General features: G+C 45.8%; 2 protein-coding genes across 4 annotated transcripts in view; one reads left to right on the forward strand and one right to left on the reverse strand.

The window, feature by feature from the left end:
* The window catches only part of ATP6V1C2 (ATPase H+ transporting V1 subunit C2), a 32,602-nt gene extending 30,294 nt beyond the window's left edge, over positions 1–2,308 (forward strand). For all 3 annotated transcript variants that reach the window (XM_081156689.1, XM_081156690.1, XM_081156688.1), the window contains 3 exons: positions 218–315; positions 1,628–1,760; positions 2,035–2,308. In XM_081156689.1, coding sequence (XP_081012815.1) covers positions 218–315; positions 1,628–1,760; positions 2,035–2,124 — 321 coding nt within the window. In that variant the 3' untranslated portion in view covers positions 2,125–2,308. The remainder of the gene's footprint in view (positions 1–217; positions 316–1,627; positions 1,761–2,034) is intronic.
* PDIA6 (protein disulfide isomerase family A member 6) lies at positions 2,251–20,673 on the reverse strand. The gene is made up of 13 exons (XM_081156692.1): positions 20,547–20,673; positions 15,492–15,633; positions 14,643–14,700; positions 14,154–14,280; positions 11,825–11,925; positions 10,509–10,639; positions 9,857–9,971; positions 9,207–9,347; positions 8,402–8,486; positions 8,206–8,278; positions 7,079–7,237; positions 3,827–3,923; positions 2,251–3,227 (listed from the first exon to the last, which is right to left on the reverse strand). The coding sequence occupies exons 1-13, from the start codon at positions 20,563–20,565 to the stop codon at positions 3,159–3,161; spliced, it is 1,317 nt and encodes a 438-aa protein (XP_081012818.1). The 5' UTR covers positions 20,566–20,673; the 3' UTR covers positions 2,251–3,158.
* Between the last annotated feature and the right edge of the window lie 1,478 nt (positions 20,674–22,151).

The raw sequence follows: 22,151 nt of genomic DNA on the forward strand, positions 1-22,151 counted from the left end.
TGTGCCGGTGGCTGGCCCGCTGAACTTCCCTGCACCAGGTGCCCTGGAGAGCATGGTCCTGGGCCTTGCCCAGGCCCTGTGGGACCGACTTGCTGCTTCTGCTGGCCCCTGGGCGTTCCTCCTCTGCTCAGGGCTTGCTCTCTCAAACCCGCATCCTTCCTTGGCTTGGCTTCGGGTGGAGCCGCCAGGAGGGGTCACGGCTCTCCTGTCTCTGCAGGGCCCCCTGCTGCGCTGGCTCAAGGTGAACTTCAGCGAAGCCTTTATTGCCTGGGTCCACATCAAGGCACTGAGAGTGTTCGTGGAGTCCGTGCTCAGGTAGGTTGGAGGAGCCTGTGGCGGGGTGGCTGGGAGGGGCCACCTGGGCTCCCCTTCCCTCTGCAGGCCCCTCCAGCCTCCATCGGCCAAGGTGAAAGGAAGTGGCCTCAAGAGGCAGGGCTGTGGGAGGGCTGCTGAAGGGGGCCAGGGAGCTAGAGCATTGGCCTTGGTCCTGGGCGAGGTCTCCGTGGGGAGCAAATGTTAGGGAATCATCAGTGATGATTGATGAGTTCACCTCCCGAGTTCACAGTGGGGAGGTCACACCTCAGGGACCCCAGCATTGAAGGAGCAGGAAAAGGCAGAGACAGGAGGAGGGAGTGCTGGGAGCCCAAGGGAGCGGGAGGTTAAGGTTCTCTGTGTCCCTGGAGCGAGAAGTTAGTGTAAGGCCCAGGATGATTGAGTGACATAGGTCGCCGGTGACAGCACATTGCATACTGAAGTCTGGAACAAGAGTTCTAGGGATTTGAAGTTTTTATTTAGAACAGGGCGTGATGGGATGTTAAAGGGCAGGGGACAGTAGAGAGAGGCTGGACCCTGCAGCGGCCAGGGTGGCTCGTGTTCAGTGTGGGGGTGCAAGGTGAGGCAGGCCTGACGCCTGGTTCCACTGGAAGCAGCGACCAGCAGCCCACTTCCACGTTCATGTTCCCTTCACCTTTCTGCAGCTCCAACAAATCTCAGTATTTCAGGGAACACTTTGCACCATTGGCCGTCATGAGGACTGGGGAAGTTTGGGAGCCAGGGGACACTGGGAAATAAAAACTAATCTTCACAGATTTCTGCTGATAGTGTAGTTAAAAAAAGTTGACAATCAGAAAGTGCATGTTTATTATTCATACAGTCCTCAGTTGTCTTTGAGTAACACCACAGATGTAGCTGCCAGGCAAGTGATTTTAAATGTACTTGGGCATGCAAAGTCCACGTAAAACCTCTTGTCCACCCAAAAACTCAGCAAAAGGCGCGAACAAGCTTGGTAAACCTGCTGGGTTTGAGACCAGTGCTTTGTGTCAGGTGAGTCCGTCCACCTGCCTCCATTCACCCTGAGCACTCACCATCTAATGACCACATACAGCTAGGGGACCTCTGCTCCACACTCAGGAACTATCGCTGTCAGAAGCCGGTTAGCATGTTCTGGAAGTTTTCCTATCCGGAAAGATCTGGTTAATTCGTTCCTCCCAACCCCAGACATTTTGTCTGAGTTATTTTCTCAAGCTGTGCTGGCTGCAGCTTCTCCTTAGAACCTGCTCTGTCGTGTCCAGCACACTGTACCCACTTGCGCTCGGAGGAGCTTACGGACATTTTCTCACCTGAGCAGGTACGGACTCCCAGTGAACTTCCAGGCTGTGCTCCTCCAGCCTCACAAGAAGTCATCCACCAAGCGTCTGAGAGAGGTTCTGAACTCCGTCTTCAGACACCTGGATGAAGTAGCAGCTGCAAGTATACTGGACGTAGGTACCTGACCCAGAAATAGTGCCTCTCCACAGCTACATACGCTCCCAAAATGGTGCTTGCCAGGCTATTGTGAAAGTCTACATTTCACAAATATGGAGGTATAGAGGCTGCGTGTGTGCACGTGTGTGGTGGGGACACTGTGACGGGGAGAACGTACGGTCAGTGTCTAGAGAGCTTCCTCAAAAAAAAAAAGTAAAAAAAAATAATTATATAAAAAGATAAAACTGCAAAGTAGTTATGCACTTGGAACACAATGTTTATCTTTTGCAGGCATCTGTGGATATCCCCGGATTGCAGCTCAGTAACCAGGACTATTTCCCTTACGTCTGCTTCCGCATCGACCTGAGTCTTCTGGACTAAGAGGCCGAGCTGGCACCACCAGGCCTTGTTCATGAGGACGGGACGACCACAAATGCTCTTTGCCTCAGCCAGACAATTCACGTCTCCTACAGAATTATAGATTTTTAGAGAAATTGCTAACGAAAGTTAGTCACAGTTGTATTTATTTTTTGTAAGTTACAATAAAGAAATGCTCGGTCCTTTCAGTTGGCTCTTCACTTATATGCTAACGTAATTCAGAACTTCCAATCTCCCGAATGTTTTACATAAACGGGGACGGCCTATCAGTGGGTGACCTGCGGCTGTATTTCTTGCTTAATGGACATTTGAGGACTTAGAGGAGCACTGAAAACCGTAAGCTAGCTGTAAAACCAGCTATGCTCCCCGGTGATGGCCCAGATGTGCTGGGCATAAGCAGCAGTTCTCAACCGACCGGCTTTTCCCCCTTCTACACAAACTTGCTTCCCGTTCCACATCCACAGGTGGACCTTGGCCTCGCAGGACATGCGTACATCTGTGCTGTGGCAGGCATCCACATGGTGTCGTTTCCATCACAGGTTCTTAGAAAGGAAAGACATCAGGGCCAGACCTTCATCATCATATTTTCTGGCTAAACATCACTCTCAATTTATGATGTGGACACTAATATCATACATTTGTTGGCATTGTCCAAAATATTGTTTTATTCTTTAATGGAAAAAGCCATTTATATTCAAATGAAAGGATCACATTAAAAAACTTATATAAGAAACAGCCTCCAAGGACACCCAAGCAGCAGTCAGAGGGAGGGGAAAAAAAGTATTTCAGCAGCCCAGCAGTTTTCTTCAAAATGTTACTTGACAGATACCACCCAATCCACTGGCTACAATTCATAGAATTTTTCATTGTTTTCTTGAGATGCAAAAGTTCCCTGTTGCAGTGTTTTCAGATGACCAATCACGTGCTACTTCTTGGTGAAAAAGGCCACTGGTAGACTCATCTGAGTAAAGAATGCTCCTTCACTGCTGGAAAAGTCTGCTCCCAAGAAAAGAAAACTGAAGTCTGTGCTGAGCCTCTCACAGCTCATCTCTCTCCAAGTCATCCAGCTCCACGTCGCTGAGGTCAATGTCATCTTCCACAGGAAGCTGTAAAACAGGACAGCATCGTTAGTCCCGCAGGCCGACTGCAGCAGCAGACAGGGTGACCCCAAAGCGCACAGTCTATCCAGGTATCTGACCACAAAACCAGCTTTGCCTGATCCAGGTCTAACACAGAGATGCTTGAAGGGTTGCGGACTTAAATGCAACAGGATTTTACGGACAGCTCTTTAACTTGTCCTTTCAAGGAGGACAGGGCAGAAGTGTACCAAAATAAATGCTCATTTCAAAGACATTATTTTACATTTCTGTGAGGCTAATACATGAATTCAAGGTTGAATGATCACTTGGGCTAATATCAGGAAAGCAGCCTAATTACTGATACATATCTTGGTTGTCTCTGTTAAGAACAGCAAATTCTGTGGAGCCCTTATTAATAGGGTGGGTGGGATGAAAGGTCTTGAGAAAGAACCTCCCAGAAGGCCCAAGGTTATGATAGTTCTGGGTCATGCCAAGGCTTAGGTCCAATGGGAAGAATTTGGTTCACAAGTAGCAAAGATGCACAGGATCGGGAAAGTAAAGATGAGAAAGACGAGCCTGGCCTTGCGTCCTGCGCATACAGCCGCCCGTCAGGTCCAGGGACTCACCTCACCATCCTGGCCGTCCCAAGGCTCTCTGGTGCTGATGGAGGGGAAAACTCCACCTCCGACAGGGGCTGTAGATCCTCGCCCAAAAGATAGCTCCCTGGGGAGAAAACGGCAAAACAAGCACAGGCATTACAGGGACGGCTGGTGCACATGAAAAAACTACTTGTAAAAGATGGTGTGCCTGCCATGTTTATGCAGACATTTCCCATGATGGCTCCTGAAAAATCTTCATGAACAGCACTCTTTTCATTCGGGGCAACAATATCACCGGGCACGAAATCCTAAGACCTGGGCATCAAGTAAAGCCAGTTACTACCAATAACTTAAAAAGCTAATGTATTTTGCTAAAATACAAATTATGTAAAAACTGTCAAAGTTGAGAGTTTAAGACCCCAGAAAGGCCTTTTGAAAGACGGCACGGGAGAAGTAAAATTCCATTCCCTTCCTCAGCATTCTAAACAGCAAGCAGAGGCCCTGCCGTGAACAGAAGCTTGCAGACGGACAGTAGGAGCGCTCCCCTCACTAGCTCAAGCTTCAGGGCAGACAGAGTCACATGGTGGGACAGCCTGTTAGGTCTTGCCTCTGGCAGGTATTGACAGAAAACACTTCACTGGGAAGAGGCGGGGCCACAGGCCCGAGAACAGGCTTCTTTAAAGGAGCCCCCAAGTACCCTCTGGTGAAGGGTGCTTGGAATATGGGTAAAAGAGAAAACACCCAAACAGGGTATCATTAAGTTTCCTGTAGGCATTTAATAATAGTTCTCTGGTAATTCCTACTCTGCATTTTTTACAGTGAACATCAATGGTTTTTAAACGGGGCAATTTTTGCCCCCAGGGGACATCTGGCAATGTCTGGACAATTTTTAATTGTCACAACTTTGTGTGTGTGTGTGGGGGGTGTCTACTGGCTCTAGAGGGGAGAGGCTAAGGATGCTGCTGAACATCTTACAATTCATACAGCAAAGAAAGAACTATCTGGTCGAAAATGTCAGGAGCACCAAGGTTGAGAAACCCTGGTGTACATGTATCAGTTAATCAGAAAACTGTACATACACTCTAAAAACCCACTTCACTACCTCTCACTGAACTGTTAATTAGTGTAACACAGGACGGAAGGTTGACTACCTACTGGATGGATGGATGGATGGATGGATGGGCAGACTAAAGGGGGTTCCAGCAGAGTTAGCCAGACCCATCTCACTGAGCCTCTAAAATCGATGCTAGAATGGCTCAATTTACTAGCAAGGCTCAGGCCAATGCGAGCTCTGGCTTCTGTGGAAATACGAACCCATGCAAACAATGAAAAGAAAGCCAGACGTTCTACATCGTACTAAGGCTATTTACCACCTCTGAACATCAGCCTCTTCATTGATAAACGGCTGAGATGAATATGCTACTGGACATTTGGTGGATGGGGATGGCACTCAGGAGGAAAAAAAAGGGCAGCTTCCTACGTAATGTCAGCAGTGAGAGCAAACGACAAATGGAAAGATGCCAAACCTCCTTTAAATAGGAACAAAATCAAGAGGGAACAGTGCCTTCAGGGCAGAGTTCAATTGTTTAAAAACAGAAGTTTTTTAGTAGCTAATTCACGCTCTTCCCTGTGCCACCATTTTCTCTTAATCACCTGGAGAACCGTGGCCACAAACCGGTATTAAATGCAAGCCTTTTCTTCACTGTGGGTGCACAGGCACAATTACACACTTAGGCTTCCTGGCTGCTACTCCAAGAGGAACACAATATGACGTTTTCAAGGACAGATGCAGCAATCACTGTCTTAGGTTGACCATAGTTTTCAATTGCTGCTACTACACTTATAAATTGTTAAAGCTTCTATGTTTGACAAACTGCAGCAATGATGGTATTTTTCTTTGGTTTTCCAATTGCCAGGCTGTGGCAGTTCTGTGGTGGGTGCTGCCCAGCTCTCTGCCAGGCCCACTGCAGTCTGGTGGAAGCAGCCTGCTCGCTCACTGCACGCATTTCCCCTCCGAAAATAAGACTCATAGCTAGAAACAAGTACACTGCCACGTATTCTGTTTCCCTCCTGGTCATCACCATGTACCTTCTCCACTGGTGACCGGAGGCCCCTGAGGTGTTCTGCCACCTCCAAGACAAGAAGTCTGAAAGCCAGAGGCCTATTTAATCTCGAGCACAATTGTCTCAAGTTCACAACATGCTACTGTTCCCTGTACCTTTTCCATGATGCATTTACCTCCTTTGTACTAAAACTGGCTGAAAATAAATGGGAATAGAATCAAAGCTGGGGTCAAAATCTGCCATTTTCAGTAAGTTCAAAGGTGCAAACTCATTGTCACTTATCACTCTCACACATCTCCTGAAGACTGACACTGGAATTAGCTATTGAAAAGCATGAAGCACATTTTATAAACAGTCTCCCCATCAACGTGCTGTGTCCTGTTAAACAATAATGTTCCCGAGGGCAGAGAAGTCTTTCCTAATTGAAACTGTTCCAGAGATGAAAATTCAACAATTCATTCACAAAATACTTACCAAGAGCTTATTCTGAGCCAGGCCCTAGAGTACTAGGTAGAGATAAAATTTTGTGTAAAAGAAATTCACCCTCATGGAACTCAGTTATGGGGAAGAAGCATTAATCAAATGACCACACATCTGAGAAAAAGTACAGCATCAAAGCCTGTATGTGCCTAAGAGATGACCCAGTCAGTTTCAGGATGAGCTGAATAGCAGGGCAGCACAGAAAGCCCTACAAATTGGCTTCTGAGTTTGACAACTTGTGCTCAACATTAAACAGGCCTCTGGCTCTCACACTATCATGCTGTTGACCACTGTTGGAGTCACTTAAGTAAGTTAAGTTCACCCGTTTTCAGATAACCACACTCTAAAACCAAAGCCCAGAAATGGAAACCATATCGTCTGAGGTTGAGGGTACAAAGCATGCTCAGGTGTGAATGGGGGAGGACAGGCTGCTTCTCCCCGTGAGTCCACCGTAAGAATCGGGAAGAGCCCAATACCAATGGCAGAGAATGACAAGGGGACCTGAAAACAGGAGAGGCTGAGGATCATTCGCTACTGCAGAATATTTCCATGAAAAACAGAACAAAGCACAGGAAGATTTAAAAGCTCAAATTTATAAACATCTAATTCTCCAGAATGTCAAATGCAAAATAATTCCATTTATTGCCTGGTCTATATAAACCTAATTTCAAACAAAAAAACCACAGCAGAACCAAACAGACAAAACAAAAACAATTTAAAAGAGCAAAAGAGTTACCTGAGAAACTCGTTAATGCCTTGCTCACTGAAAGATCCTTTTAGAAGAGCAAACTTCATCTTGCGTGCGTTAATGGCTGCCATGGCGGGGTACCCAAATCCTCCAATCCCCAAAGCATTCTCGAGTTCGGACTGTGCTCCAGCTTCTGTCCACAGCCACCTAGAAAGGCAGAGTGGTTTCAGGACAAAGACCCCTTTAAAATTCGTTAGAACCTAACTAGCAGATCTTAAAGAACAAAATTACACTTCAAGTATTTTATGGATGAAATAGGTATAGAAGCAAACAAAAACAAAAAGTAAGTTTTTAAAAATAATGTATTCTAGATGTGCTCTTGAGTAACTACAGTTCCTCTCTCATGGTCCCTAAACCCTAATTCCAGAAGTCCCCCAAAATGGATCGGTCTACCTATAAGACAGTTTCCCCCGGTCTAGAATACTGTCGACCAAGCCTCATGAATTTTCTGTCTTTGTTACCAGTATCATTTAGGTTATCACGTATGGTCTTTAAAAAGTGTACCAACTACCTTTTTAAAAGCTATGGATAGGTCACCATTATTCAACACACACACAGACGCGTGCAACCAAATTTCTTAACTTCTCCAAAGGTGTAAAGAAACACTGCAGAAGGCGGCCTTCTGCAGGCACACAATAAAGGCTGTTGGACAGACGTGCAAAGCTATAGTGAGCAGAGTGACAGCAGGGGCACGAGGCATCAGGACCGCAATGAAGGACGAGGGTGAGAAGCTAGAAGATAAATGGGGACAGAGGCAAACTTTGTTTCAAAATCTGCCTAGATCTGGCCGTCACTCAGGGAGGGTGGACAAAAAAATGCCTCTACTTCTTTATCGAGCCTCCAGGCCGTACTAGAATTCAACTAGCTTACTAATTAAGCTTTTGCTTGCTGGCCTGAAACCCAACACCATTTAAACATCAGTCCCTATGAGAAAAAGTATGCTGCGGTACGAATACGTGCCTTATGAGCAAATAAGAGAGCTGCACTACTTCTTTCCTTCCTAAACGATGCAAACATAGGAACACATCCTACAGAGAACAAGGAGCCAGACACTCTCAAGCAGTACAATACTCTCCTGCCCAAATGGTACAGAGATACCAAGTTCAATAACTTACCCCCACATTTTCTTTTTGTATTTGTCTGCCAACTTCAGAAGAACTTCCAAATAAGAATTTCTGCCTGCAGCTCCTGAACACACAAAAATTTTAAAGATAAAAATAAAAAAGTCTGTGACATTAATTGATTTAGAAAGTGTTTTCAGAGCAGGCAGCACAGAACAATGAAAGGAAAGTGAGTTCCTGTTCACCGTACCAGTGTCAAGAATGTGGGGCAGGACGGCCACGACACAGAGCTGATGTTCCTCGCACGTCTTCTTGGCGATGTCCTCACTAATGATCTGTGGGACCCAGGAGACAGGGATAGAAAACAAAGACTTAGCACCATCACTTCCATTAAAGAGCAAAGCAAGAGAGGGAGGACTTCTCCCAACGACACTTCCTTGCACACATTCTAGAACCAAAACCACCACCAGCTCTCGTAGAATGTCCCACTATCATTCCCAAGCCCTCTTTCTGGGGTAGTGGTGAGGGACCTGCACACAGCCTCTGAAACCAGAATGCCGGGCACAGCCTGGCTGACACTTGATCGTTCGAACAGGTAGACAGACATATTTACGTGCATCATATATGAATTTGAGGCTCTCTGTGCCTCAGTTTCCTCATATGTAAAATGAAGATTAAGAACAGTATTCACCACTAAGTGTTCATATGAGAATTAAGTGAGGAAAATCTACATAAAAGCAGAACAGTCCTTGTTACGTGGCCAGGTGCTCAGTAAATGTTAGGTATTCTTCTGAGAATGAGAAATGAAAGATGCAGTCTATTTTTGAGAGGCTTACGTATACTTTTCCTCTCAGTGCAATTATCTTAGTGCTAAAGTTATGAAAAGCAGCAATTTATCAGACAGGTTTTGTCCATTTGAAAGTACAGAGACACTTGAGAGAGCATTTTAACGGAGATGGAGAAGAGCTTAATTTGAAGAGCTAGAGGCCAACTGCCCTACCACCCAAAGTCAGACTGGAGAGTGCGCCTTGCTGTGCGTGACTGGAGAGCTTTACCTCAAGTAGCTCAGGAGGTGGAGCGTTATCAGAAAACAAATCGAGGGCCCGGGAGACAATTTCAGATCTTGTCCGGCCCCCGTCATAATCCACAGGAGACTCGCCTTTCTGAAAGATCTTGATTGTAGGAAATCCCCGAATCTATTCAAAATCAACAAACCTTTAATAAGAAATAAGGTAATCTTCATGGTTTCTAAAACCACCTTCTAGGTAATTTAATGCAGCAAATATATTCTCCAGTATGCATCAATGTCCAAAGATGACACACAGGTTTGTCAGTCAGGGGGTTTAACAATCTGACTGGCAGGCGTGGCCAAGCCTTATCCAAACTCTGGAAATACACTTAATATTTATCTGCTCTAGAACAAATGGACCAACCTCAAAAGCCCTATGAGCAACTTGTAAAAGCTGAGAAAGCTATGGGCTCACAATAAGCACACAGAAATAGTGAAATATTGGGGAAAAATCCCCTAAACAACAGTCCTGACTTCCAGAATTACTACTTATTAGTTGTAACAATAAAGTGACTTAATTTTTTCATTACAAAACGACTAAACATCCCCCCTCCTACCTCGCAGGAGGCCTGGTGTACTGGATGAAGTAACAGTGAAAAACTGTATTTCACAAAGACAAGAGCCGTATGAACATACCCCGTATCGGCTGGCTAGCATCTGATTGACCGTGGCGTCCACAGCCGCTAGTTTCACCTTTCCTTTCGTCTGCTCTTTTACCTCGGTAGCTGCAGCGGCCCATTCTGGCTCTAGGCTACAAATAAATATCTTTATCTCAGCACAAGTACTTTAACTTATGTGTGCATATCTGCCCAACCCAGCTATGTCCCACTTGGGAAACATTTTCCATGTTGCGTTATGAAAGATACGATGCGCCTTTCACACTTGCTTCCCAGTCCTTTGTCACTCCCCCCAAATTTGGATGCTAGCTCCCTGTCAATCTTTGAAAATGACAGAGGAAACCCTTGGCACTAATGCCAACGTTTACAATTTGTTTCAAGTCAGAACTTTTCGGGAGGAGATGTTGGTTATACCTGTGATCTGATTCAGCTCTTTCAAAGGAAACTATATACACTCACTTATATGTGAAATAAAAAACAAAACAAAACAAAACCACACAAAAAAACCACCATCAAGCTCCTAGATACAGAGAACAGACTAGTGGTTGCCATAGGCAGGGGGCAGGGTGGGCAAAATGGGTGAAGAGGGTTAAAAACAAAAACAAACAGAAAGCCTCACAGCAAACTAGATAATTGATTAGAAGCCCTATGACTTGGTTAAAAGCACTTACTTTTTGCAGTGTCCACACCAAGGAGCATAAAACTCAACCATCCAAACGTCTTCACTGTCAAGAACATTCTTATCAAAGCTGTCGTCTGTCAGCTCAATCACGTCTTTCTTACTTGAACTTTCGCTTCTACCCTGTCATTGTGACATTAAACGTTAAACTACAAAGTGGCCAAAAGAACAGGATTCCTTTTCTAAGTACACCAATAACAAAACTCGCCTCCACATTTTAAAGAAGTTTTCGTTTTCTTTTCAAGTGAAAACTACTTTATTCAAATTAGAGACATTGTATAATATTATTATTTTTGCCAGGTAATCAACATTTACTTTCAAACAATCCCCAGTACATTCAGTATAACACATAACATTTACCTAAATTCTGTCACTTGCTATTTTTAAGAGAAAGTTCAGCATGGCTCAAAGAATCACCTTAATAACATTATTCTAATTCAGACTCAAGCTCAGCTGCTGGTTATCCCAGGATATTACACATCACTAGTTAATACCCTTTCATAAAGTCCCTACCAATCAAGAAAGCTAAAAGTAACACTTACCCATTTTTTCTCAAATACTTTTCTTCAGTACTGACCCTAAGTGACAGGACTATCTTACTTTCTATCACCTGGGCCCAAAGCCATGGAGCTAGGGGAGACGATCATGCTCATTAAACGTCTACGTCTGAAATCTGGGGAAGCCAAGGCTGTATAAAGAGCAAAGGGCCACCTTACCTACAAGCATTAGTAAGAATTCAATGCCTTTCCCAAGATCACAAGGATAACACAGTCAAACGTCACATTTCATACAGGACATCTAAAACACCAACCCTCAGAACAGGAATATCTTTCTCTTCTTCCTTATGCATTTATGTAGAATTGTCCATGGATTTGGGGCTCATTGCCACAGACTTAGGCCAAGAGGTCATCCAAATTTCCCCTGTTCACCCAGAGTCGATCTGGAGAGCTGGCCTCTCTCTTTCCACTCTGTAACCATGTGAAAAAGCAGCCTGGTGCTCTCTCCTTCTGCAGCTCAAACTCTCCTATTTCAGCCCTGGGCTGAGGAAGCCTCTCTGGGGCCTGGCTCTTGGCCTGAGGTTTGGCAGGATGCCCTGGGACTGACCAGCTATAGTGATGGTAATTCTGAGGAAGCCAAATGAGCAGGTTGACTCGCTCTGGGGTCAGTTGACCCAACCTTCTATTATTTTTTTAATTGAAAGGTCACCAATTTGCAATGTTAAAAAAAAAAAAAATCTATCTCCTACAAGGGGTCCACATTCAGGCTTCAAAATCATCACACACTAAAAACTGGCCTACAAAGCCTTACTTGTTTTCCAGAACTATATCCCCTGCCCCCAAGGCGATCCTTGACGAGCTGGCGCAGGGCACTGAGGGCGGAATCCACGATGGCATCAGCAGTCCTGCCACCTGCAAGAAGACAAGGGCCATCAGCTGAACAGTGGCAGACAGGCTGTGTGCCTATCGGTGCTCAGGCTCTGCAGCCAACAATAATGACAACAGCCTTTGGAAGTTTGCCAAAATCTACATGCTCAAGAAAGTCAGGGGGCTATTGACTGATTCAGCTGTAAGGATAACAGAGGCCGTAAGTGATCTTCACTCTAACGCCACACTCACAAAATCGCTTCAGAAAATTTCAGCTTGCTTTTTTCCTAGAGTTTTCTGACCAAATTGCTAGAGATAAAAACTGAGAACACCTCAGACCTGACATAAGAAAACACAGTCCAGCACCACCCAGAGTAAGTCCCGGTCGGCTGGTGCTACAACCATGGCTGAGGAGCCCAGCACCACCTCCTAGACAGAGGGCAGAAGCAACATGAAAACAGGCTTCTGCTCCATCCTCGGGCAGTGCCCCTGCCACCGATCTTTACCTGGAAACATACCAAGTCAAGGAACATACAAGCAAAAGAGGCAGAGAGGACTTTCTTACTCTAGACGAGGGGTGGGGAACCTTTTTTCTACAAGGGCCATTTAGATATTTGTAACACCATTCGTGGGCCACACAAAATTATCAAACTTAAAAATTAGCTATGAAACAAGCTCCTAGATTTATTCAATTTTGAGTCCCACCTGCAGTTGCCTTGGCAGAGCTGGACCAAATGATTTCGATGGCCATATATATTGCCTGAGGGCCGGATGTTCCCCACTCCTGCCCCACACCAAGGGTTGGTGAAGTCTTATTTTATTTATGAAAACAGGCAGCAAGTCAAATGCAACCCCTACTCTAAAATTCGGTTTTTGCAAGTTAGTGAAACAAATTATTCTAAGGCAGAAAAGCAGGTGTTTAGTTAGAAAAATGAAACTGACCATTTTATGAAACCTCAGAGCTGGGAGTCTAGAAGAAAGGATGTGTGTACGGCCTTATCTCCAGGATTCTGACCCCCAGCTCAGTGACGTACCAACTACACTGTCTTTACAAAGTCACATGCTTTACATGTACTATTTCAGGGGTAAAATAGGTTTTCACACACCCAGAGAGTTAAGTATTCTGTTTAGTTATGAAGCCAGAGTATGATGAGGCCAGTAGTAGAGCCAGGCCGGCTATTATCCAAGTTCTCACTCTCCAGACCCCGCACTCCCTTCAAGTTCCCTTTCCTGAGAATGTTCTATCAACTGGACACAATGCAGGCCACCAAGCAGAGATGATACAATAACACTGTGTTACTGTGATGCTGATTCTCCTCCCCCAACCCTCAAACTTGTTTTTCTCACACAAAGCAAAACCGAAGATGTTTAACTCTAAGTTGTCGTTTATGTGGCCCATGTAATGAAATCTTTTAAAAAATTTATCAAATGAGCCATAATTTAAACTTTAAATACGTTATGCCCAATACTTTTTTTAGGACCATGAACATGGTCCAACCTAGCAATTCTGATTATATCTTAAACTTGATGATCTGTTTGTGGTATTTTATTTTTTCTTTCTTTCTTTCTTTCTTTCTTTTTTTTTTTTTTAAATATATCTTTATTGATTTCAGAGAGAGGAAAGGAGAGGGAGAGAGAGACAGAAACATCAATGATGAGAGGGTCATTGATTGAGCCCACAACCCGGGCATGTAGCCCTGACCAGGAATCAAACCCCGATCACCTGGATCCTAGGTCGACGCTCAACCGCCGGGCACGTTTGTGGTATTTTAAATGAAATAATATGACTGTTCTACAAAAGAATACCCAGGGTAACTAACTGACTTTCAAATTACAGGGCATTCTTCCTGCCACACTGCTATGCTAGACCCTTCTCCTACATAGAGCGACGAGAGCTCACAGCAAGGAACATGTAAATCTTCATTCAGTATTAACTATAAAATATTTAGTAGTATTTTTCTAATTATAAAGAGAAAAACAAGGAGGAAGCATAGAACATCATTACTCTATCATTGCAAAGGCCGTGTGGGCTAAGCTAGTATGCATGATAATACAAAAACCTTTTATCTGTACGACGCATATTTAATCTCCAGAACTCAGAAGAGGTAGGCATCACCCTGTGCCATCATAGAGCTACGAGGTTTAGGCACAGAGAGGCTGAGAAACTTGTAGGCAGCAGGGCTCAAAGTTATAGAATCCTAATTTTCTCCTATTTTTTCCCACCTGCTCAAATGAAAATTCCAACCAGGGGAAGTAGTTAGCAAAGTCCTTACCCTGATAATCTTCTGGCCTGTTTTTGTTGGATCCAAAAATCTTGATGGTAGGGAATCCCTGCACCCCATACTGTCCTCCAAGGGACTGATGTTTATCTGCGTCAACTGCACCCACTTTTACAACATCCTGTGGAAATTTGAGAGAATTATCTACTTTCAACTGGAGAAGGTTCCATAAGAACCCACCATCTGATTCATGTCAAGATAACAAAATAACAAAGGGCTTTAAAACAGAACGAATGAGGGCTGTAGCCTGGGAAGCCATTCCTAGGTGGAACGATGAGTGAAACACAAATTAGCCCAGGAAACAGAAGTGACATAAATAAGCATAAAAGCTCAAATGTACATTATACCTTTGCTCCCTATATAATCTTGGCATCAAAACAAGGGTTTTGAGCTTCAATATGCAAATTCACTTCCTATTATACATTAAGTCATTTGCATAAACTGAAACATACACAAGTGAATGTAGACATCTCAAAAACTTACTTTTAATGCAGTTGCTACTTTCTTCCATTCTGGTGTTAACCTTTGGCAGTGGCCACACCTTTTAGGGGATAAAAACACAGAGTTTGAGGAAACTACATCCTATATTCTGACTATATATAATTGCACATCCAATTTCAACAGTAATTACATCTTCACCCCACAAGGGTTTTTTCCAACAATGAATGTAAGGCAAGAGGATAACTGTTAAATTAAACCAGGTTTTCTAATTACATATTTCTGGAAGCAACTCTCTTCAGGAAACAGAACGGAGTCAATACTGCCTCTTCCCTTTCCTTTGGCCAATATTCTTTCTTCATAAATCAGTTTCCCATTAGTCCCCACCCTACTTACCTCATCATAAGGATAAACCATCTTAAAATTATAAGGTTTTTTTTCCCCCTTTCTTCTTTCTTGCAACAATTAGCTACTTCATTTTTCCCCCCACTTGACTCAATCTCCATGACCTTTAATAAACAAGACCATGTGGACTCTCCCACTTCCCTCTACTTCTTTTAAATAAGGACTAGCCCAGCCAGCGTGGCGCAGCAGTTGAGCATTGACCTAGGATCCAGGAGATGGAGGTTCGATTCCCAGTCAGGGCACTGGGGAGGTTCAATCCCCAGTAGGGGGCATGCAGGAGGCAGCGGATCAATGACTCTCATCATTGATATTTCTCTCTCCCCCTCCCTCTCTCTGAAATCAATAAAAATATATCTATGTTTTAAAAATAATAAAAGTAAACAAGCTCTAAAGTAGGTAAACTAGATGGTCAAATAAAATCACATCTTTATATGGTATTTTTCTTTTTAAAGTACCATAAATGACTGACAACTATTTAATAATACTTACCATGGAGCAAAGAATTCTACAAGCCACAAACTATTACTCTGAATAACTTCTTGGTTGAAATTTGATGGAGTTAACTCGATGACATCATCACTAGAGGAATACAACCCATTCACTGTTAGAAAGAAGGTACAGCTCACCAAACCTGGAGGAACAATCAAAAGCAGACCATTAACAGCAGGTTTGTGCTGAAAGGAAACCCAGGTGACCAGAGTCTTCTTCAGCTGACGAAGGCCCTCCATACTGGAGGATGGCTGGGCAAGGCCCCTCCTAACCTCATGCCCCTGCCCTCCCTACTGCTGTTGGAGCTCCTGGAATTTTATTCCCACTGATGTAGTGCCAAGCAAGAAGGGAACACAGTCCACACTCATCTCCTGGACTGCAGTATTTAAATATTCTTCTTCTTAGTGCCTTCATTCTCTATAACCACCCTATGAGGTAGCACTACTGTTGCCATTTTATGGCAAGGACACTGAAAAACTGGGAGGTTACATCTATCTGTGACCTTGGGTAATCCGTACAGTATTTATTTCTTGTGCTATTCAGTTGCAGTATTAGCACACCACCTTTATTAAAGCCATTTTTTTAAGAAAAAAATTCGTTTCCCCTACTAGACTGGGACTCTCTCAAGGGCCATGACTGTTTTAATAAATACTTTTATTTCTAATAACACTATCAATGGCACATCACCAGGCACTCACAATGTTGCAGGATGAGCTCACAAAGAATTTTCATGTAACTGATGTTATAAAGCAAATAATCTATTGTATTATAATGGCATAGTTAAGCTACACTGTGGACCAAGTGTATTTTTGTTAGCCACTCTAAGAACTTAAATGCAGTTTATAACATTTAAAAAAAACAAAAAACAAGTTCTGAACTGACTTACAAATATTTTAAGAACTCAAAAGTCTTTTGAATTGGTAATACTATCAAAATTTCATCTCTTCCTTTAAAACGTATTAAAAGTGAGAGTGACCTGTCTCCCAAGGCAGTGTGTGTATATGCCACTGTAGGCAGATTTTCACATGCTTCGTTATAAACAGAATTTGGGAGATTTCAAATGGAACTTTTTTGAATAACGCAATGGTAAATTTCTTCTGGAAGGAGTGCACACCAATGTTAATCGTTCTATTGCTAACTATTCTACCTGATACTTACATAGCACTTTCCATTTTCAAACCACTTTAAAATATACCAGCGCACCTGGTTTTTCACAGCATTACCAACTAGAGAGCAAGAATCATCTTTATTTTGTAAAAGGCAGAACGTGAGATCAGGGCCCATCTACAGCCATGCATGTAAATGGCAGAGGAGCTCTCTGACTTCTAGTTCCATGCTTTTCCCATTAAACCATGTTGCCTTTTTAGTGCTCAAGATAAAAAGGTTGTGTGCGCCAGGGGCATGAATAAACAATTGCACTGCTCAAGAATATTGCATTTGAATGACAGAGATTGCAAATGTAGGAGCTTATGAAATAAAACTGGACTTTACTAATGGTGATGTGAAGCCACTAAAGGCTTATCATGCGGAAGGAGGGGTGTCATAAGATTTCTTTCTGTGTGGGCAGTGGACGGCTGAATGGGCAACAGTAACAAATGCTACTGGGAGCTCAAGTAGGAAAGACTGAAAACTGCACTGGATCAAAGGACAAAGAAATAACTGGGGGCCCTGGGAGCTGTGGTGTAGTGAAAATACACAGCAGGCATCTACAGAAGATCGGAGGAGAGAACAAGCTGGTGAAAACAATACAAATAACTTTTTAAACAAGTTTCATTATAAAGAGGAGGAGAGCACAAGCAAATGTGAAGTAGAAGGATGGTTTCTTTTTAAACTGAGTGTGAAAGGAAGAAATATGTAGCATGGGAAAGGCTAAAGTACAGGGAATCATTAAACAAAATGCCCTGAGTCAGGAGGAGGGGAGGGAACACATAGCCTGTGATAGGATGGGCTCCTGTTCCATTTCAGGAGACAGGAAAGGGTAAGTGTGGATGACGGTCAGGCCACCCACAGTGGCTCCCGAGATAACTGTGCTGTCCAACATGGTAGCCATGAGCCGTACGTGGCTACCCCACAATGAGATGTGCTGTAGGTGTAAAAGGCACCCTGCATTTCAAAACACTTGGTAGGAAAGAAAAATTAAACTATCTCATTAATATTTTTTATATTGATTACATATTGAAATGGTCTTTTAGATATACTGGGTAAATAAATATATTAAAATGAATTTCACTCATTCTTTTGCCTTTTTAAATGTGGCTACTAGAAAATTTTTAATTACATAAGTCTGCATTACATTTCTATTGTATGGTGCTGCTCAATACTCTTTTCATTCCTGCAGGAAAAGTTAAATAGAGCTTGATCCAGTTAGTGAAGCAAGTAAATTAGGAACCTAAGCACAGACAGTCTTAATTCTAAATAAGCTTGGAAGTAATATTGGTCCTAAAGAATCCTCCGAGACCTACTACATTTAAAGAAGTTGTTTTTGGTAAGGGTCGACATGCATTGATACTTGTTCAATACATTGAGTTCATTGTGAAATTTTAAAAAATGGAAAAGCAAAAGAAAAGCCATCAACAGTCTCCACTAGAACAAGCCATTCATATTTTGGTGAATACTCTTACTGACATCTGTATGCAACAGAGGTATCAGACTTTATTATTGTATATTCATATAAATGGGATATATATATTCCTTTCTGTAACCATTTGCCACTCAAAATAAGTTACAGACATTTTCTATATAAGTAATTATGGATTACTTATTACCCCATGTAACCAATTTTAATGGCTGTACCATGTTGCCAACTCACTACTGACAAAACTTGATTATTTCCCATATTTCACTATTAACAGGCCAATGTTAAGAATGCTTACTACTCCCCCCTCCAATGGATACGGTCAGTTTAAGAGAAAATCTTCCGGGGGTACTGAGGGTATGGCTAACATTTTGATATATTTACCTGTCCAACTACTTACCCTCCAGAAATTGACATCTTACCTAAGAATAACACTTCTATGAGGCCATGTGCCAGGCATTGTTCTAAACATTTAAAATATATTAACTCATTTAAGAACTCTATGTGGTATGTACTATGATGTTCATTTTTTAGGCCAAAAAACGGAGACATTTACCTAAGGCCATATAATTACAAATATAACACAGTTATGTAACCCAAATTTTTAACCAAAGGTCTGGAGACTGCAGAAATATAATCCCAAGGAGGGTCATTTAGGTAGATCATGGCAGGAGAATTAGGGTCTTTCATTTTTCTTGCCAATCAGAACAGCAGTCACCAAAGGGATGGTCCATGATTTTTACCTCAGGAGTATGCTCTCTTTCCATACAAAGATGGCCATGTCTACTGACCCTCAATATAACATGGACTTAGACTTTTTTTTTTTTTTTCTAGTAGTGCTGTTGGACTTTTGTTTTTCTTTAAATTTTGCCTGGTTCTCACAAGAGCCTCCCCTCTTCTAAGTGGCTATCCAATGGAAATGCCTTGATGATAAAGCTTCGAGACCCAAACTTCTTAAAAGGCAGTATGACCTCGTAGGGTTGGAAGGAAATCAAGCATAATACTCAGGAAAACAGATTAAAAGATGTATAAGTTCCAACGGCAAAAATATTCCCAGTAACTACCCCACAAAAACCCTCAACAAAAACAAAAAACTGTGGGCCCACTTAAGATGAAAAAAAATTGGTCAATGCTGGCTAACAATGTTCTGTTTCAAAAAATCACAAGGCTGTTCCACTCCGTGATAATGAGCACCAGTGGGAACCTGGAACACCGCGTGTCTAGAGCCTATGTGAGCAGATGGTTTTGCCACCTGTGACTTGCCAGGATTCCTCCACAGGAGTTAAGGATGCTGCTATAAATCTACATCGGTGACATCCCCGTGCCACACCTGCTAGCAAGAGTCCCAAAGCAGTCATCCCGAAACCCACAGGGCTCCCAAAAAGGTCGACCACATTTGTTAAAATAATGAGTTAACGGAAAGAACCACAGACTCCTTCAGAGCTTAGTCTCAATTCGATTGTGGGCAATTTTTAAACAGAGACTAAACTCCCCCCGCCCCCCCCATCTATTCTCTCTGCAGTAATACAGCAAATATTTATATCCCGTTTCCTCTCTTTAGACATGTATTAATTCCTTAAGTGTCAAAATAACCCTATGGAGGTCTAGCCCAGCGCGGTTAAGTAACCTGCTCCCAGCCGCACAGCTCGTCCACGCGGGGGAGGGGCGGAGCTCAGACCCCGTGGTCCGCATCCGGTGCTCCGGCCCGGCGTTCCGGCCGGAACTGTGAGAGCGCCGGGGCCGGGACCCGAGGGGACCGGGAGCCGGCGTCCCGACTCCGCTCGCGCAGCCGACTCCGAAGCCCACTCCCACCGCTCGCGGGCGCCGGCTCCAGGCCCGTCCAAGTGCCCCGGCGCCGCGAGACCTGCGTCCGGAAGGCGCTCCCGTTAAAGGCCGAATCTCGGGACTGGGTTTTGATATTTCAGTTTTTCTGAGAAGTAGACATCCCATTAAGCAAGTGGAGAGGAAAAGCAGCGGTGCGAGGGGCCCGAGACCCGCTCGAGGCCGAGGTTCCCTTTAGGTTGCGCCCCAACACCCAGCCCCCCTCAGGGACCCTCGCCCCGGCCGCCCCTGCACCCGGCGCTCCGACCCGGCTCGGGCTGTCCCCGGAGGCCCCCCGCCCCGGGATCCAGCCTCGGGGCGCCCCCCGCGCCGCCACGCTCACGCACACGCTCCCCCGGGGTGGGCTGCGGAGGCTCGGCCAAGGGCGCCCTCACCGCCCCACGCGCCCCGAGTCCGTTAGGGCCCCGCGCCTCCGGCCGAGGGCAGCCTCCAGCCCCCGGGGCTCCCCCATTGCCCCCCCCCCACGGGCTCCAAGGCGTCCCCCACCGCGGCCCCGCGTGGGCCAGGCCCGCGAGCCCCGTCCCCCGAGCGGGACCGGCCAAGGCCGCGCGCCCGCCCTACCTCCCTCCCGCTCCCCGGCGGACCGCCGTGGGGCTCGGGGCCTTCGAGCCGCCGCCAGGACGAGGGGACGCGCCTACCGAGCACCAGGCGAGCCATGCCGAGCGTCGGGCCGCCGCGCACTCCAGCCACTGCCTCAGCTTCGCCGCGCCGCGCCCCCGCCGCCCCACGTCCCGCCCTCGGCCCGCGAGGCACGCGCGGGGCTGCGCGGCGCGGCGGGGGCGGGCCGGAAGGCGCTCGCCAAGCCGTGGCCGCCGCTCATTGGTCCCCGAAGCCTTCGCTCATTCGCATAGCCAATGGGAGGAGGCCGGGTAGAGGCTACGGGTCTGGTTTTTTTTTTACGGGGGCGGGGCGAGCGGCGGGAGGAGGGGCCCGCGGGGGGCGAGGGGGTCGCACCTCCGCTTCCCGCGGCCCCGGCTCCGCGCGGCCGGCCCCCCTCCCCGGGCTTTCGGTCCTTCTTTCTCCGGGCCCAGGGTCTGTTTTCTTCTCTCCCGGGCCCTCCGCCGCTCCCACCCCCACCTTCGCTCTAACGGCCCCTTCCCAGCGGGGGCCCCTCGCGGCCGCCCCCTCCCTTTGTCCCCGGGAGGACTCTCCTTGGGCCCTGGGGCACCCGCGACCTCGCCGAATGGCATTGATGTCCTCGTTCCCGGCGAGCATCCCGGCAAAAACACTTGCTCAGCACGTGCTGCACGCAGCACACGTACCGAGTATTTATTTTATTCAGTTACTTTATTTTTTATTTTGATTTTTTGGTGTATATTGATTTCAGGGAGGGGAAGGGAGAGGGAGAGAGTCACTGATCCGCTGCCCCCTGCGCGCCCCCTGCTGGGGGTCGAGTCCCCAACCCGGGCATGTGCCCTGCCCGGATGGAACCGGGATCTCCTGCAACCCGGGCACGTGCCCTGCCCGGATCGAACCGGGATCTCCCGCAACCCGGGCACGTGCCCTGCCCGGATCGAACCGGGATCTCCTGCAACCCGGGCACGTGCCCTGCCCGGATGGAACCGGGATCTCCTGCAACCCGGGCATGTGCCCTGCCTGGATCGAACCGCGGTCTCCTGGGTCCTAGGTCGACGCTCAACCGCTGAGCCTCATCGGCCGGGCACAATTGCTTTAAAAGTGCCCACGTCCTGGGTACAGGATTGTGCAGACTTTCACGCATAGGACCAGGTTCCCGTGGGGCGTAAGCGTCAGGGCTCCTCCGGGTTGTCTTCCTCGCCCTGGTGGAGCCCTAGCAATGCCCTGGCGTGGTCCTATGTCTCCTAAGATGTGCAGAAGTAAAACATTTAAAGTTTAATGGGGTAAGACTAAGGCATCTTTTCACTCTGATTTCCCCTCCTATGTTTGGACTCGACTTGAGCATCTTGTTTTCGTATTAGTAATAGTTTATTTCTCTGTAGTGCTTAATGCATAACAGAGCCCCGGCTGTGGCGAAAGCACTGATGAACACAGTGGGGTCCGGGAGTGGTAGCGACTAGTAGGGCTTCCTGGAGGAAGTGGCACTAGACCTGAGTCTGGAAGATTTGCTAGACAAACGGGAAAGTCACTCCAGGCAGAGGGACCAAAGGGAGTGAAGAAGGCACAGCCGGGTGAGCTGACACCAGGAAGAGAAAGCTGGCAGCCAGTGCCAGTTGCTGGGGTGATGCTGGGGGGCTGTGTGACATGGGAAGACATTCCGATGGTAT

Source organism: Miniopterus schreibersii, assembly GCF_964146895.1.
Source record: "Miniopterus schreibersii genome assembly, chromosome: 13".
In the NCBI taxonomy this organism is placed as follows: domain Eukaryota; kingdom Metazoa; phylum Chordata; class Mammalia; order Chiroptera; family Miniopteridae; genus Miniopterus; species Miniopterus schreibersii.

Coding starts and splice junctions, on each gene's coding strand:
- PDIA6 (XM_081156692.1), bottom strand. Junction 8,279..8,401: donor GCCCCACATTCTTGACACTG/GTACGGTGAACA, acceptor TTGTGTGTTCAG/GAGCTGCAGGCAGAAATTCT. Junction 7,238..8,205: donor TACAAAAAGAAAATGTGGGG/GTAAGTTATTGA, acceptor CTGCCTTTCTAG/GTGGCTGTGGACAGAAGCTG.